The sequence below is a fragment of the Rhinopithecus bieti genome, unplaced genomic scaffold (genome assembly GCF_001698545.2).
Source record: "Rhinopithecus bieti isolate Rb0 unplaced genomic scaffold, ASM169854v2 scaffold_56806, whole genome shotgun sequence".
Taxonomy (NCBI): domain Eukaryota; kingdom Metazoa; phylum Chordata; class Mammalia; order Primates; family Cercopithecidae; genus Rhinopithecus; species Rhinopithecus bieti.
The window spans coordinates 1,739,029-1,755,252 of NW_016823424.1; the positions used below are offsets into that span (position 1 = coordinate 1,739,029).

General features: G+C 40.8%; 2 protein-coding genes across 3 annotated transcripts in view; one reads left to right on the plus strand and one right to left on the minus strand.

Moving 5' to 3' along the window:
• The window catches only part of SCN8A (sodium voltage-gated channel alpha subunit 8), a 218,556-nt gene that overhangs the window by 82,628 nt on the left and 119,704 nt on the right, over window positions 1-16,224 (minus strand). For both annotated transcript variants that reach the window (XM_017861547.1, XM_017861546.1), the window contains exon 12: window positions 1,265-1,627. In XM_017861547.1, the coding sequence (XP_017717036.1) occupies window positions 1,265-1,627 (363 nt within the window). The remainder of the gene's footprint in view (window positions 1-1,264; window positions 1,628-16,224) is intronic.
• On the plus strand, window positions 8,939-13,594 carry LOC108521534 (heterogeneous nuclear ribonucleoprotein A3-like). Its single transcript, XM_017861407.1, has 4 exons — window positions 8,939-8,957; window positions 10,797-10,917; window positions 11,600-11,970; window positions 12,769-13,594. Exons 1-4 carry the CDS (start codon window positions 8,939-8,941, stop codon window positions 13,212-13,214), a joined length of 957 nt encoding a protein of 318 aa, XP_017716896.1. The 3' UTR covers window positions 13,215-13,594.

Here is a 16,224-nt window from a genome sequence, read left to right on the forward strand (position 1 = left end):
CTTTTGATATTTTATCTATACATTCAATAATTACCCTAAAAGCTTAAAATAGATAATTCTGAAAACTTTATCCATGACTGTCCAGTTTTCCTCCATACATGCATCATGCTAATTAAAGGATTGGCTATCTTCATGCTGTGTTAGAAGAAACTGAAGTGTTAAGAACGAAATAGACTAACATGCTATCTCAAGGAGCTTATACCAGCTGAAGAGGGACTGAGGAAAGTTAGAAATTAGAGGTATGAAGGATTAGGATCACTGAGGTTATAAGAATTTAAAAATAAAAAAAGGTATAAACAGCTTAGAATTTAAAGAAATGTTAGGAGATAGCTCTTCCCAAAGAGGGGCACCATTATCCAAACCTCTAGATAACTGATTTTGTGAAGCTATTATATGCAACTCCTCCAGAGCCTGACATTTGATTACATTTAAAATTCATCTTTTGCTTCCCTTTTCCTTCCTCCCCCATATACAATGTGTTCTTGCCCCAACCTCCCACTTTTTCCTTCTTTATTTCAATTTCAATCCCTTTTAAAAGTCCGGGTCCAGTTTCCTATTGGCCTCTTTAACCTCTCCTTTGCCTGGCTCTGCTGGTACACACCTCCCACCCTGACATCACATGAGCATTCCTCTTTAGAAAAAGCACATCTCATTCTTGCAGAAGAGACTTAGAACATTATTCAAAACTCAATTACTCTTTTGAAGTTTAAAGGATAAGATCTCTAAATTCCAAGCTGTTTCTCTAGGAGGGTAGAAGACGTGGGGGAAGAGAAGCAATGGTAGTTCCAAACCGGCTCAGACTTGGTCATTGGTGGTGGCTCGATGGCATTCTCATTCCATCCGGGCAGGCTCCGGGGCCAGAGGCATTCAGTCAAAGCAGGTGGGCGGAGGGAAACATAGGCACACAGACTTGCAAAGATAAAGATGGACAGAAAGAAAACGGTAAAATAAAGGAAGGAGTTGATAGGAGAAAAGGAATGTCAAACAAGGAGGGAAGATGGGGAAAATAGAGCAAAGAATAAAGGAAAGGAGAAGATAGGGCGAGTAATACCGGGAGGGAGGACTGAAGAGAGAAATAGAAGTAGACCAGGAAGAACACAGAAATGGCTGTGGTCTTAACAGGAGTGGGGTCCAGACAGACCAAGTGGGATGGGCAGAGCAGGGAAAGAGGAGGGGAAAGGGCTGGGGAGACTGCCATGCCTAGCCTCGATCTATTTTTGTTCTTCCTTACACTGTCATCGGTAGCTGCCTTATCAATTTTCACCTCTGGCAGGAGACGCCCGCCGATGTGGGAGCCAGGGCCGCCGATGAGAGACACCACGCCGTTGCAGTCCACCGTGCTGTTGCGTTTCACGCTGCGCCGCAGGCTGGGGAAGATGCGCGAGGAGCGGCTGCCCTGGCTGTAGCCGCTGTAGCCGCTGTAGCTGCTCCGGCGCTCGCGGGCCCGGATAGGGATGAAGAGGGAGTCCCGGCGGCCCTCGCTCTCCTCCACTGTGCTGTGCTCGTCATCCGCGAACTCATTCTCGGAGCCCGGGTCTCGGAACCGCCCAGGTCCCCTGAAACTGAAGATGCTGCTCTTGCTGTTGTGGCGAGAGAGGAAGGGCGAGCCTGGGATGCTGAGCAGTGACTGCAGGCGCAGAAAGGGAGAGAGAGGGAGAGGGAAATGAGACGGGAGTGGACCTTTATACCCAGCAAAGTGGTTAGGTTCCCAGCCGGCCCCACCCTCGCAGTCCTGTGATCAGAACACAAGTGTGTCCAGAAAGCAGTTGTGCATGTTGACTGCTACAGTTCATCACCCATTGTTACTTACCTGTGCTTGACCAGTTACGGATGCAAAACGTTTACCCACTGTTCTTGCACGCCTCCCTAAGACGCTTTTATCTCATGTTAGACGCAACTTATCCAGGGAGAAGCACATGGCTGTTTATTTCTTTTTACCATGGGCTCAGAGGAGGTGTCTTTAACTTAAGTTAGTCTATGCCACACGGGGCAAAAAGACGGAATTTATTTATTATTTTATATATATAACAATAAATAAATATTATATATATATATATATATATAGCTGGAGTTTTGCTCTTGTGGCCCAGGCCAGAGTGCAATGGCGCTATCTTGGCTCACTGCAACCTCCAACTCCCGGGTTCAAGTGATTCTCCTGCCTCAGCCTCCCCAGTAGCTGGGATTACAGACGTCCACCACCACGCCCCAGCTAATTTCTGTATTTTTAGTACAAACAGGGTTTTGCCATGTTGGCCAGGCTGGTCTCGAACTCCTGACCTCAGGTGATCCACCCGCCTCGGCCTCCCAAAGTGCTGGGATTACAGGCATGAGCCACCGCTCCCGGCCAAAAAGACATAATATAAAATGTGCTTGTATCATTTGCCATTCTCTCCAAGTACATGTCTTGGTCAAATAGTACTACAAGAGTGGTCTTCAAGCCTTTTAGTTCAGTTGAAAATTATGTATGCCCCCTCCCACTGCATTTTATTTATCTATTTATTTATTTTTCCTTTTCTTTTTTAGTTTTTAAGTTAAAATATTTTTTATTTTATTTTATTACTTTTAATATTTATATACTTATTATTTATTATTATTAAACTATTTTATTATTATACTTTAAGTTCTAGGGTACATGTGCACAATGTGCAGGTTTGTTACACATGTATACATGTGCCATGGTGCTGCACCCACTAACTTGTCATTTACATTAGGTATTTCTCCTAATGCTATCCCTCCCCCTGTCCCCAACACACCTCAGGCCCCGGTGTGTGCTGTTCCCCACCCTATGTCCAAGTGTTCTCATTGTTCAATTCCCACCTATGAGTGAGAACATGCGGTGTTTGGTTTTCTGTCCTTGTGATAGTTTTCTCAGAATGATGGTTTCCAGCTTCATCCATATCCCTACAAAGGACATTAACTCATCCTTTTTTATGGTTGCATAGTATTCTATCCACCGCATTTTAAACATATTTTTTCATCAAAAGTTTACATAGTTGTAAACTATATAATTCTCAAACAGCTCTAAGTTATATAATGTCCAGCACTGACATTTTTAAATAAAACTCTTATTTACCATTAAGTTTATGGTAAATAAATTTATTTAAAGAATTCTTTAGCACAAATTTTTTCTTATTTATTCTTCTCCTTCAATTTCATACTTCCTTTCCATATTCCCTAGGGAATTTTATTCAAATGTACACTTTCATGTTTTAATGTATTTTACTGCTCACCCTTGAATTTACTTCTCTATGTTGCCCAGGCCAATCTCGAACTCCTGGGTTCAAGTGATCCTCTTGCCTTGGCCTCCCAAAGTGCTGGGATTACAGGAGTGAGGCACCATGCCCAGCCTGTTAATACTTTTGATGTTAACACTGGAAGGGCCATGAGGCTCCTGTTTTAACATTTCTGCCTTTATCTTTTTGTTGGCTACAATTCCAACAAATTATACAAAAAATTATAAATAAACTGTACTTAATATTTAAAAATTTTCTATGACCATGAGTCTTTAAGACATTTAAAAGATTCTCCTGGATTGAGTTTTTATTAATATTCTTATGAATACAGCTGATCAAGCTATACAAATATATTACGTATTTTATAGGTAATAGGCTTAAGAAAGAAAATTGTATTAAAATGCATTTCTTAATAAGATGGATGAGATTTTCTTTTCAACTGGTGTTTAAATATTTGTTGGTAGTATTACTTATTATTAGAATGAGACATGGCTCAACATCAATCCTCCCCACCTTTCTAATAATCGATTTTATGTGCTAAAACCTTATTCACATAAATATTATCTTGGAATGGAAAAACTTTGTTATAGTAATGTCACTCAATTCTTTGGACTCCTTCCAAGTTATATACCAAAAGTATATAGCAAACTGTCAGCAAAATTTATTGTAATAATCTATCGGCTGGCAATTAAGTCTTTTTTCAATTTTACTGAAAGCAAAGAACTGAAAACTCAATTTGCCAAAAGATTTGTTACCTATACATTCCCTTTCTTGATTTCTGAGGACATCAAAAAAGCTTTATTATTTACTAATAATTGTGTGGGTTATTCTCATATGAGTTACTCTTGTATTTAAAAGAAGCTCGTTTAACCCAACAGATGGTTGAAATAATCAAAATATTATTAATGTCTTTCCATCACTGCCAACATTTGTTTTTTAATATGATTTTATCTTATCACATGATTTAAATATATTTTTATCAAAATCTACCTTAAAGTCACAGATTTAGCTCATTTCTGAGAATGTTCAACCACATGATCTAATAAGCAGTCAGTCCTCAATGTCAAAGCAACTGGCTAAATTGCTTTAGATTTATTTTCCTTTGAAAAGTATGATCCCATTTTCACTATTAATAAATGTATTAGTATGTATTGCAAGGGCAACAATCTCCTGAAATTAAAACATCTCAACATCCCCAGTAATAATTCTGTTTCACTCTTAACAGAAATACGTAAAATAGATAAATTCAGAAAAACCTTACAATAGATTTAAGGTTCCTGGACTAAAGAAAACTTTGTAGACATTAATATTTTCAATTGTCCTTCTGTTTGGCATTCCAAAGATTTACATACCTTAGGGCAATGTACCACATAAGATTTGGGATGATAGAGGTATGCCTTACTTTTGTAAAGTGGGAGGGAGAAGGGTATGAAGAGGGAAAAGGGAAAGGCAGATGGTGTGATTTTGGACCACAGGACTGATCTGAGGCACAGGTATATATAAATTAAAGATTTAGAAACTGGGTTCCTTAAAACTGTGCTAGGCAAGTCTTCAGGTGCCCCAAGGGCATGCAACCCCAATTTGAGGAACACTGTTTTGAGAGAAACAAACTTGACAAATGATTGCCCTTAGACAATCTTCCTTATTTATTTATTTATTTATTTTTAAACAGAGTCTCACTCTTTCACTCAGGTTGGAGTGCAGCGGTACGATCTTGGCTCACTGCAACCTCCACCCCCGTGGGCTCAAGCAATTCTCCTCCTCAGCCTCCTGAGAAGCTGGGATTACAGGCGCCCACCAACATGCCCAGCTAATTTTTGTATTTTTAGTAGAGACAGGGTTTCACCATGTTGGCCAGGCTGGTCTCTAACACCTGACCTCAGGTGATCCACCCGCCTTGGCCTCCCAAAGTGCTGGGGTTACAGGCGTGAGCCACTGCGCCTGACCATAATCTTTAATTATAAGAGATTTTTGTCTTAGAGGTTAGGACTTAACCCTCTTATAAAATGATTGGGCTGTTAAGGTTCTTTGTGGGCTGAGACTATGACAATGTAGTGCATATATTACGGGTGCTAAAGAAACCTTTCTTGATATTTCTTTTTTTCTTCTTTGGAGACAGGGTCTCACTCTTTCCCCAGGCTGGAATACAGTGGTATGATCATAGCTCACTGCATACTCCTGCCTCAGCCTTCCAAGTAGCTAGGACTACAGGCATGTGCCACCATGCCTGGCTAATTAAAAAAAAAATTTTTTTTTAATAGAGATGGGGTCTCTATGTTGTCCAGACTGATCTTGAACTCCTGGGTTCAAGTGATCCTCCTGCCTTGGCCTCCTAAAGTGCTGGGATTACAGGAGTGAGGCACCGTGCCCAGCCTGTTAATACTTTTGATGCTAACACTGGAAGGGCCTTGGGGCTCCTCTTTAACATTTCTGCCCTTATCTTTTTGTTGGCTACAATTCCATTTCTGGTTCTATACTTCAGTTCCTGTCTCTTCCTGTAATGTACAAAGCCCCTGTCCCCAGATTGGTGTATTTTCTTTGGATAATTCTAGTTGCATACTCCATTCTCTCACCTGTGTCTTTCACTTGTTATGTAGGCTTTTCCTGCTTTGGCTTTAAGCAACCCATGAACTTCTAAGGCAATAAATGAATTTGATCACTGGGGACCATATCAAGAAAAGCACTAATCGTAGACAATTTTATATAAATGTCATTGTTAGATACACGCCATATGCTATATATAGGTCTCTAGAAAACAGGATTATCCTGACTTATTTTGTTTTTCTGCCTCATCCTTGTACCAGAGAGGAGGAGCTACATTGGTTAGATTCCAGAATGTTGACTGAGCCTCATTTATGAGTAGATGTTGTCACCGTGTGTTAAAAGGACACATACACTGTGTGGTAAAGGAGCACTTAACAGAGGAAGCCCTTGCCTGTTCTTCTTCCATGTTGCTGGATTGGTAAGCTTACTATTCTTCTTACAGATATGTTTGGGCACCCCCACTGAATCACTGATTCATTCCCCTGAACCAGCTCTACTCGGTGTGATTCACAGGCAGCTAGTACATGACTTGTTATTGGTCTGCAATGAGACAAGTAAGGAAACTGAGAGGGGCATTTAGAAACTTTTATGACAATCAGACATAGTCATAACATCTAAGAATGTGATGATTTTTCTAGAAATTGATTGTTATTATATTTTACAATAGTATCAGTTCATGAAGAATTAGGAAAAACAGAAATGAGTCCTGTGGTAAAGCTTGAGAAACACTGCTCTAAACAATGTGGCTGGCCAGAAGATGGTGTCTTAAAATGTACTTGGGATTTCGTTTTAATCAGATCACAGTAAGGTGACAGACACAGAGGCAACTGCCTTTGAAAGAAGAGTTCATTACTTCGGTTCCCAAGAGGAGTGGGCTTGCCATGCCATGGAGGGCCATATGGGGAAATATAAGTGTTGGTCAGGAGGCAGAAGGAGTGAGGGGGGAAGTTTAGCCTGAGCCTATGGTTTCCCAAGGAAGGAAGCAATGAGGCAGGATAGGTAAGTCTGAGCAAATTTAGGATTGGGGAGTTTGAATAATTTTGGAAGTCTCTGGCCTACAGACGTGGTAACTACTTGTCTGGTATCTGGCTCTGGGGTGATTTAGGGCAGGGAAATATTGGCTTAGTGAGTGAGTTAGATAAAGGAGGTAGTTGGGAATGTGGGCTTTGGACTGGTTGACCTGCATATGAAAAACATGTTTGAAGGCAAGCGTAACACAGAACACTGAGGTTCAGGGTACAAGCCCAGGTGTTAATAACCTGTTAACACCTCTCTTGAGGGCATCACTGGGGAGAAATATGGCCGGGACAACCAGGACTCAGGTACTCATGGCCCTTTTGCTAAACGCCACTGTCACCTTTAACACTATCACACCATCCTAAAAATGGCATTCAAGACCCTCCCAGCTTTGACGCTAATCTACTTATTCTACTTTATTTTTCACTGTTTTCTCATACACCTTACCATGCAGCCACCCTGCCGCAGGTCTTTATTTCCTCTGCTTCCAGTGCACACTCCATTTTCAGCTTGGGAAATCCTCTCAGTTCTCCATGATCCAGTCCTTCTGCTTCTTCCTCTACTAACTTCCTTAATCTTTTCATAGCACCAAACCCCCTTTCAGAATATTTATGCTCTACTTTATTTTTTATTTTTTTCTTCAAGACAGGGTCTCACTCTGTTGCTTGGGCTGGAGTGCAATAGTGCAATCACTCACTGCAGCCTCATCCTCCTGGGCTCAAGTGATCATCTCACCTCAGCCTCCCAAGCAGCTGGAACCATAGCTATGTGCCACACCATGTGGTATGTGCCACACTACGCCTGGCTAATTTTTATAGTTTTTGTAGATACGGGGTTTCGCCACGTTGCCCAGGCTGGTCTCAAATTCCTGGGCTAAAGCAGTCCTCCTGCCTTGGCCTCCCAAAGTGCTGAGATTATAGGCGTGAGCCACTGTACCTAGCCTACGCTCTACTTTTTACAACAGTTCTTCATACACAATTTTTATCTCTCATTTTTAACCAACTACAAACTCCTTAAGGGCACATTGACTGATTCATCCTTATATCTCCTAGAGTGCTTTGTACATAGTAACTACAATGTTTAACTTAATTAACATGCATTTAGATTAGGTACTGCAGCTTAGCCACCCATTTTAGGGTTGTTCCACACCTGCACTGGGTCACTGCTTCAATTCTCACAGCAAGCTAAACTACACTGAATTCGTAACTCTGCCTTAGGTCAATGCTGGGTGCTGATACTATCTGGTACATTAGGTCTTCACATTAGGAAAGAGGTTTTGTGTATTTTACAATAAAATTTAACTATATATATATTTTAGACAGAGACTCGCTCTGTCACCCAGGCTGCAGTGCAGTGGTGCAATCTTGGCTCGCTGAAACCTCTGCCTCCCAGGTTCAAGCCTCCCAGGTTCTCATGCCTCAGCCGCAAGTGATCTGGCCTCAAGTGATCTGCCCACCTCAGCCTCCCAAAGTGCCAGGATCACAGGTGTGAGCCACTGTGCCTGGCCAAAATTTAATTTTATTTAACCAAATACCTATTATGGGCTAAGTGTTGTGGATACAGTGGTGAACAAGATATACGACATGGTCCCTGCCCTCTTGAAACTTGGAGGCCAGGAAGAAATATCATATACTACATGAGATCTAATACATCAGACTATTCTTTTTTTTTTTTTTTTTTTTGAGACGGAGTCTCGCTCTGTCGCCCAGGCTGGAGTGCAGTGGCCGGATCTCAGCTCACTGCAAGCTCCGCCTCCTGGGTTCACGCCTTTCTCCTGTCTCAGCCTCCCGAGTAGCTGGGACTACAGGCGCCCGCCACGTCGCCCGGCTAGTTTTTTGTATTTTTTAGTAGAGACGGGGTTTCACCGTATTAGCCAGGATGGTCTCAATCTCCTGACCTCGTGATCCGCCCGTCTCGGCCTCCCAAAGTGCTGGGATTACAGGCTTGAGCCACCGCGCCCGGCCAGACTATTCTTAACCTTGATGATAGTGATAAGATTGATAAGACAGTGATGAGGGTCATGACCAATTCGGTGAACCTATGAACACTTAAAAATCAGGATCCTAAGATCCATAATACAAAGAAAAACTGTTCTATTATTTTCTAATTCCTTGTTTCAGTCTTTGCAAAAGAGTAGTTCTGCAATGAACAAATGTGAAAGGGGTAAAGGTGACTTGCCCCATTTCTCCTTGTACCCAGGATCCAATCCTGATTTAGGGCATTCCCTAAGGAGCTACATCCTGAGGGCTGAAACCCCAACCCCTCCCCAGTCTCAATTTTCCCAGACTAGAGGTTTTCAGTGATGACTCAGGATCCATGGCTCTATTAAATCCTGGGATCCTGTGTAGTTTATGAGATGAGTAGGCCTTACTTCCTCTTTTCAAAATCTTCCTGTCAACCAACCAGGAGCTTTTAGTCCTCTTCAGGCAGTCACAGTTAAACTATAAATTCCAACTTAGGTTTAGATGTTTGCTTGGGAGAATGGCTCTGGGATGTTCTGGATTTGAGGGTGTAACTTTTGCATTCCACAGAAAAATTATCTCTAGGGATCATAGGGGATACATGTAAATTGTCTGTCAAGATGAGGCTTACAATGACTGAGATGTCTAGAATGTGATGAAGGAGTGATTTTACATATTCTATTTCTATGCCATATTTCACTTTTTCTTTCTAATATAACAGTGGTTCTTAAAGTGTGGTCTGGAGACCCCTAGAGGTCCCTGAGACCTTTTAAGGAAGGCTCACGAGGTCAAAATTCTTTCCTAATAATACTGAGATGATATGTGCTTTTATCACTCATCTTCTCATAAGCACACAGTGACATTGGGAGCCTGACAGCTTCATAATATTTAAATCGTTTTCTGATGAGATTGGTGGTAATAATAAACACAGTTTTAAAATCTCATGTGTATTTGGAAGACTTGCATAAACTCAGGAAATGAAAATTTCTCAAATGATCAATGCATGATGCTAGAAATCATTCATAGGTTAAAGATCTATGACACAAAATGGAGCAAGGGATTTTTACTATAACAGAGTACAAAGTTACTGATACAGTTTCCATGTCACAACTAACTGTTTAAAAAATCGTCACTGTTAAGTTTTGGAACAGCATCAAGGAGGATCATTCACAATTATCTGAAAAGGTTATTAAAATATTCCTCCCTTTTCCAACTATATATCTGTATGAAACTTGATTTTCTTCAAATACTTTAACCAAAGAAAATCATATTGCAACAAACTAAATGCATGTATAAGCCAGTATGATATTTCAACTGTTTTCTATTATACTACAGATTAAAGAGATTTGCAGAAATGTAATACAAAAAAAAAAAACAAAGAATCTTTTCTTTGTTTCGGAAAACAGTCTCCTTTCTTTAAAAATATATAATTTGTTCTAATCATTGATAATGGGTTTATCCATTACTACATTTTAAAAATTAGTAAATAATTTTTTATTTTCTTTAACTAGAATTTCTAATATGAGAAAGTAAAAGCACATTGTTAAAAGGTTTTTAGGGTTACACTATATACTAATTTTTAAGAAGATAACAGGTTTCGTCTAGACCCAGAGACAATCATCCAAAATTCAAAAAAAAAAAAAAAAAAAAAAAAACAAAAAAAAAAAAACAAAAAAAAAAAAAAAAAAAAAAAAAAAACAAAAATGTTTGAAAACTGCCTGCAATAGAGCAATTAAATACTTTGAAAAAATAGCGGCTCAACCTTAATACTTATAAACTGCCCTGAGCACGTAAAAATTACAGAAAAACTAGATAGGAGAGGGGAGCAGGAGATGTCTCAAGAAGAACTCAGCGCTCAAATGAGGTAAAACCGCCGCTGGTCGCCCTCAGCCGACTCCGGCCATCGCCGTCGCCGCCGGGTGGGAAAGAGGCCATGATCCAAAGTGAAACCAGAGCAGTGAGAATGTTTATTGGTGGTCTGAACTTTGTGAAACTACAGATATTAGTTTAAGAGAACATTTTAGAAACGGCATACTTACAGATTGGTGTAAAGGAGAACCCCCAAACAAAACGTTCCAGGGCTTTGGTTGTGTGATTTATTCTTGCGTTGAAGAGGTGACAGCAATGTGTGCATTGACCACCAAGGTTGATGGGCATATTCAGTGGACCCAAAGAGAGCTTGTTTCCAGCAGAGGATTCTTTTTTTAAATATACTTTTATTTTATTTTTTATTTAGTACTTTAAGTTCTCAGGGTACACCGTGCACAATGTGCAGTTTGTCTACATCTATGTAACCAATGTGCCATGTTAGTGTGCTGCACCCATTAACTCTGTCATTACCATTAGGGTATATCTTCCTAATGCTATCCCTCCCCACTCTCCCGACCCCAGCCCTGGTGTGTGATGTTCCCCACCCTGTGTCCGAGTGTTCTCATTGTTCACTTTCCACCTATGAGTGAGAACATGCGGTGTTTGGTTTTTTGTCCTTGTGATAGTTTGCTGAGAATGATGGTTTCCAGCTTCATCCATGTCCCAAAAAAGGACATGAACTCATCCTTTTTTATGGCTGCATAGTATTCCATGGTGTATATGTACCACATTTTCTTAATCCAGTCTATCACTGATGGACATCTGGGTTGGTTCCAAGTCTTTGCTATTGTGAATAGTGCCGCAATAAACATACGTGTGCATGTGTCTTTATAGCAGCATGATTTATAATTCTTTAGGTATAGACCCAGTAATGGGATGGCTGGATCAAATTTCTAGTTCTAGATCCTTGAGGAATCGCCACACTGTCTTCCACAACAGTTGAACTAGTTTACAGTCCCACCAACAGTGTAAAAGTGTTCCTATTTCTAAAGAGGATTATTTAAAGTCTGATGCCCATCTAACAGTGAAGAAAATTTTTGTTGGTGGTATTACAGAAGATACAGAAGAATATAATTTGAGAGACTACTTTGAAAAGTATGGCAAGACTGAAACCACAGAAATTATGGAAGACAGGCAGAGTGGAAAAAAGAGAGGATTTGCTTTTGTAATTTTTGATGATCACGATACAGTTGATAAAATTGTTGTTCAGAAATACCACACTATTAATAGGCATAACTGCGAAGTGAAAAAGGTCCTTTCTAAACAAGAGATGCAGTCTGCTGGATCACAGAGAGGTCGTGGAGGTGGATCTGGCAATTTTAAGGGTCACGGAGTAAACTTTGGAGGTGGTGGAGGTAATTTTGGCCTTGGTGGAAACTCTGGTGGAAGAGGAGGCTATGGTGGTGGAGGTGGTGGCAGCAGAGGTAGTTATGGACGAGGTGATGGTGGATATAATGGATTTGGAAGTGACAGTGGCAACTATGGAGATGGTCCTGGTTATAGTAGTAGAGGGGCTATGGTGGTGGTGGACCAGGATATGGAAACCAAGGTGGTGAATATGGTAGCGGTGGTGGAGGATATGATGGTTACAATGAAGGAGGAAATTTTGGCGGTCATAACTATGGTGGTGGTGGGAACTATAATGATTTTGGAAATTGTAGTGGACAACAGCAATCAAATTATGGACCCATGAAAGGGGAAGTTTTGGTGGAAGAAGCTCGGGCAGTCCCTGTGGTGGTGGTTATGGATCTGTTGGTGGAAGGGGTGGATATGGTAGCAGAAGGTTCTAAAACAGCAGCAAAGGGCTACAGTTCTTAGCAGGAGAGACAGTGAGGAGTTGTCAGGAAAGCCGCAGGTTACTTTGAGACAGTCGTCCCAAATGCATTAGAGGAACTGTAAAATCTGCCACAGAAGGAAGGATGATCCATAGTCAGAAAAGTTACTGCAGCTTAAACAGGAAACCCTTCTTGTTCAGGGCTGTCATAGCCACAGTTTGCACAAAGTGCAGCTATTGATTAATGCCATGTAGTGTCAATTAGAGGTACATTCCTGAGGTCTTTTATCTGTTGTAGCTTTGCCTTTTCTTTTCTTTTCATTACATNGTGGATCTGGCAATTTTAAGGGTCACGGAGTAAACTTTGGAGGTGGTGGAGGTAATTTTGGCCTTGGTGGAAACTCTGGTGGAAGAGGAGGCTATGGTGGTGGAGGTGGTGGCAGCAGAGGTAGTTATGGACGAGGTGATGGTGGATATAATGGATTTGGAAGTGACAGTGGCAACTATGGAGATGGTCCTGGTTATAGTAGTAGAGGGGGCTATGGTGGTGGTGGACCAGGATATGGAAACCAAGGTGGTGAATATGGTAGCGGTGGTGGAGGATATGATGGTTACAATGAAGGAGGAAATTTTGGCGGTCATAACTATGGTGGTGGTGGGAACTATAATGATTTTGGAAATTGTAGTGGACAACAGCAATCAAATTATGGACCCATGAAAGGGGGAAGTTTTGGTGGAAGAAGCTCGGGCAGTCCCTGTGGTGGTGGTTATGGATCTGTTGGTGGAAGGGGTGGATATGGTAGCAGAAGGTTCTAAAAACAGCAGCAAAGGGCTACAGTTCTTAGCAGGAGAGACAGTGAGGAGTTGTCAGGAAAGCCGCAGGTTACTTTGAGACAGTCGTCCCAAATGCATTAGAGGAACTGTAAAAATCTGCCACAGAAGGAAGGATGATCCATAGTCAGAAAAGTTACTGCAGCTTAAACAGGAAACCCTTCTTGTTCAGGGCTGTCATAGCCACAGTTTGCACAAAGTGCAGCTATTGATTAATGCCATGTAGTGTCAATTAGAGGTACATTCCTGAGGTCTTTTATCTGTTGTAGCTTTGCCTTTTTCTTTTTCTTTTCATTACATCAGGTATATTGCCCTGTAAATTGTGGTAGTGGTACCAGGAATAAAAAAATAAGGAATTCTTAACTTTTCAATATTGTGTAGTTCAGTTTTTTTACATTTTAGTACAGAAACTTAAACAAAATGCAGTTTTGAAGGTGTTTCCTTGTGAGTTAACAAGTAAAGATCATTGTTAATTACGATTTTGTATGAATTTTGCTAAAGTTAACTGTAAAGAAACACCTGCTGACTTGCAGTTTAAGGGGAATCTTATTCGTCCAATTTCCAAACCGTGATATGAATGGGCACTGACATGTGGAGAGAATAAATAATTTGTGTGTTTGCAATGTGTGTTTTAGATAAATAGGATTGAGTATTTAAATTAGCATTTGTGAATTTAATAGCATTACGATTACCTTCAAATGAAAAGAATCTCAAAATTTCAAAAAGAAAAAAAAAAGAAGAAGAACTCAGAAGCTATGGAAATAAAAGAAACTGACACATAACTGAACTATGTTGTGAGAAAACTGAAGCCACACTCCCTATTAAGCTAACAGAAGAAATGATCATGCACGTGTGTAGGAGTAAAGAAGGGGTGGTTAGGAGCACAGGCGCTGGAGTTGGATGAACCTGGGTTCAAATCTTGGCTTGAACACTTACTAGTTATATAACCTTCTATAACTAGTTATAGTTATAAGTTAATCTTTCTAGGCCTCGATGTCTTCAGTCACTCTTCCAGAGAAACTTCAGGAAAGTCCTGGGACAAAGAATACTACTATCCCTTGGAGCATCTAAGCTAGTCTTGGCAGTCAGCCTTGGCCTCTAGGAATTTACTATTTTTTTGAATGGAGAAATTAGGCTAAGTGAATATTTTCATGCAAAGCAGGATTATCTCAAAAGCCTGGTTTTATTTTTTGCTGTAAGGAGCAATCAGTGCACCTTTGTACTAAAGCCTATAGAATAATCAGAGACCATTCAATAGGAAAGTGTTAACAGCACTGAGGTATTCATAGCTCAGTGAGTCTCTCAAGACAAGGGTAAAATGACAACAAAGCTACTACCATACTTTCCCCAAAAGAGGCTGAACTAGAAGAAAGGAGAGGTGAAGGTGAGACAGAGATGGCTTCAGGCTATAAAGAAGTCTCAGAAAGGGTTAAATCAAATTTCTGAAAGTCTTGCATTCATTTGTCTAACAATATCTAGCCACGTGCTAAGAAGCAGACCTTGACTTTAACACTTTATTTCAAAGAGAGAAGAGGATATGAACATAAATAAATATGTACACAGAGTATATGCAGAGTACTGTCTATATGTAGAGTAAAAAGCAACAAATAAAGAGGTATATATAAAACATAACAGAAAGATAAAATGAAGATTTCCAACTAGAAAACAGGAGAGTCAGGAAAGGTTTCTTGAAAGGAAGATATCAAGAATAACTATGATGTGGAAATTCAAAGACAGAAAAATAAGGCATTTAATTTTGATTGTTTTGTTTGTTTTTGTTTTTCTGGAGACAGGGTCTTGTTCTGTTGCCCAAGCTGGAGTGTAGTGGTAAGATCACAGCTCACTGCAGCTTCAACCTCCTGTGCTCAAGCGATCTTCCCGCCTCAGACTCCTGAGTAGCTGGGGCTATAGGCATGTGCCACTATGCCCGGCCAATATTTTAATTTTTGGTAGAGACAGGGGTCTCTCTACGTTGCCCAGGGTGGTCTTGAACTCTTGGTCTCAAATGATTTTTTCACCTTGGCCTCCCAAAGTGCTGGGATTACAGGTGTGAGCCACTGTGCTGGCCAACAGGACATTTTAGAGAGGGTGTTTCTTGAGCAAACCAGAGGGTAGAAAACAAACATCATATATGAGAAATATCTAGTAGCTCATTCTGGTTTAGGTATAGGGTGCTTGATAGGGCACAGAGACTGGAGAATGAACACATAGGTTGTGTCTGTACTAAGGGGATGGGGAAATGCTATGAATTCCAGGCTAAGGAGTTGGGACTTAATTAGTAAATAGAATGAATCTAATTAGGGGAATTCCCTCTCCCATTCTTCTTAAAAACTATTCTAAACTGTCAGTATTTTCTTTACACCTCCAAACACAACCTCTCATTCTCTTCAATAAGATGTTTAATTCCCTACATTATCAAAAAACTAATTCATTTTTTGCAGAGACAGAGGTCTCACTATGTTGCCCAGGCTGGTCCCAAACTCCTCGATTTTTAATTCCCGACATTATCGAAAAACTAAACTGTCAGGGGTTATCTTCCTCAACTTCCTACTCCTCTTCTACAAATTTATCCACCTCATCTTTCCCTGTTTTCTTAAGGTTTCAGGGAATCAGGGTCCCTTTTCTGTTAAAAACCACATCTATTTCGGTATCTTCCAAGATTGTGCTCTACCTCTATCTATTCTGTTTCATTTTCTTTTTTTTTTTTTTTTTGAGACGGAGTCTCACTCTGTCGCCGGGGCTGGAGTGCAGTGGCCGGATCTCAGCTCACTGCAAGCTCCGCCTCCCGGGTTCACGCCATTCTCCTGCCTCAGCCTCCCGAGTAGCTGGGACTACAGGCGCCCGCCACCTCGCCCGGCTAGTTTTTTGTATTTTTTAGTAGAGACGGGGTTTCACAGTGTTAGCCAGGATGGTCTCGATCTCCTGACCTTGTGATCCGCCCATCTCGGCCTCCCAAAGTGCTGGGATTACAGGCTTGAGCCACCGCGCCCGGCCT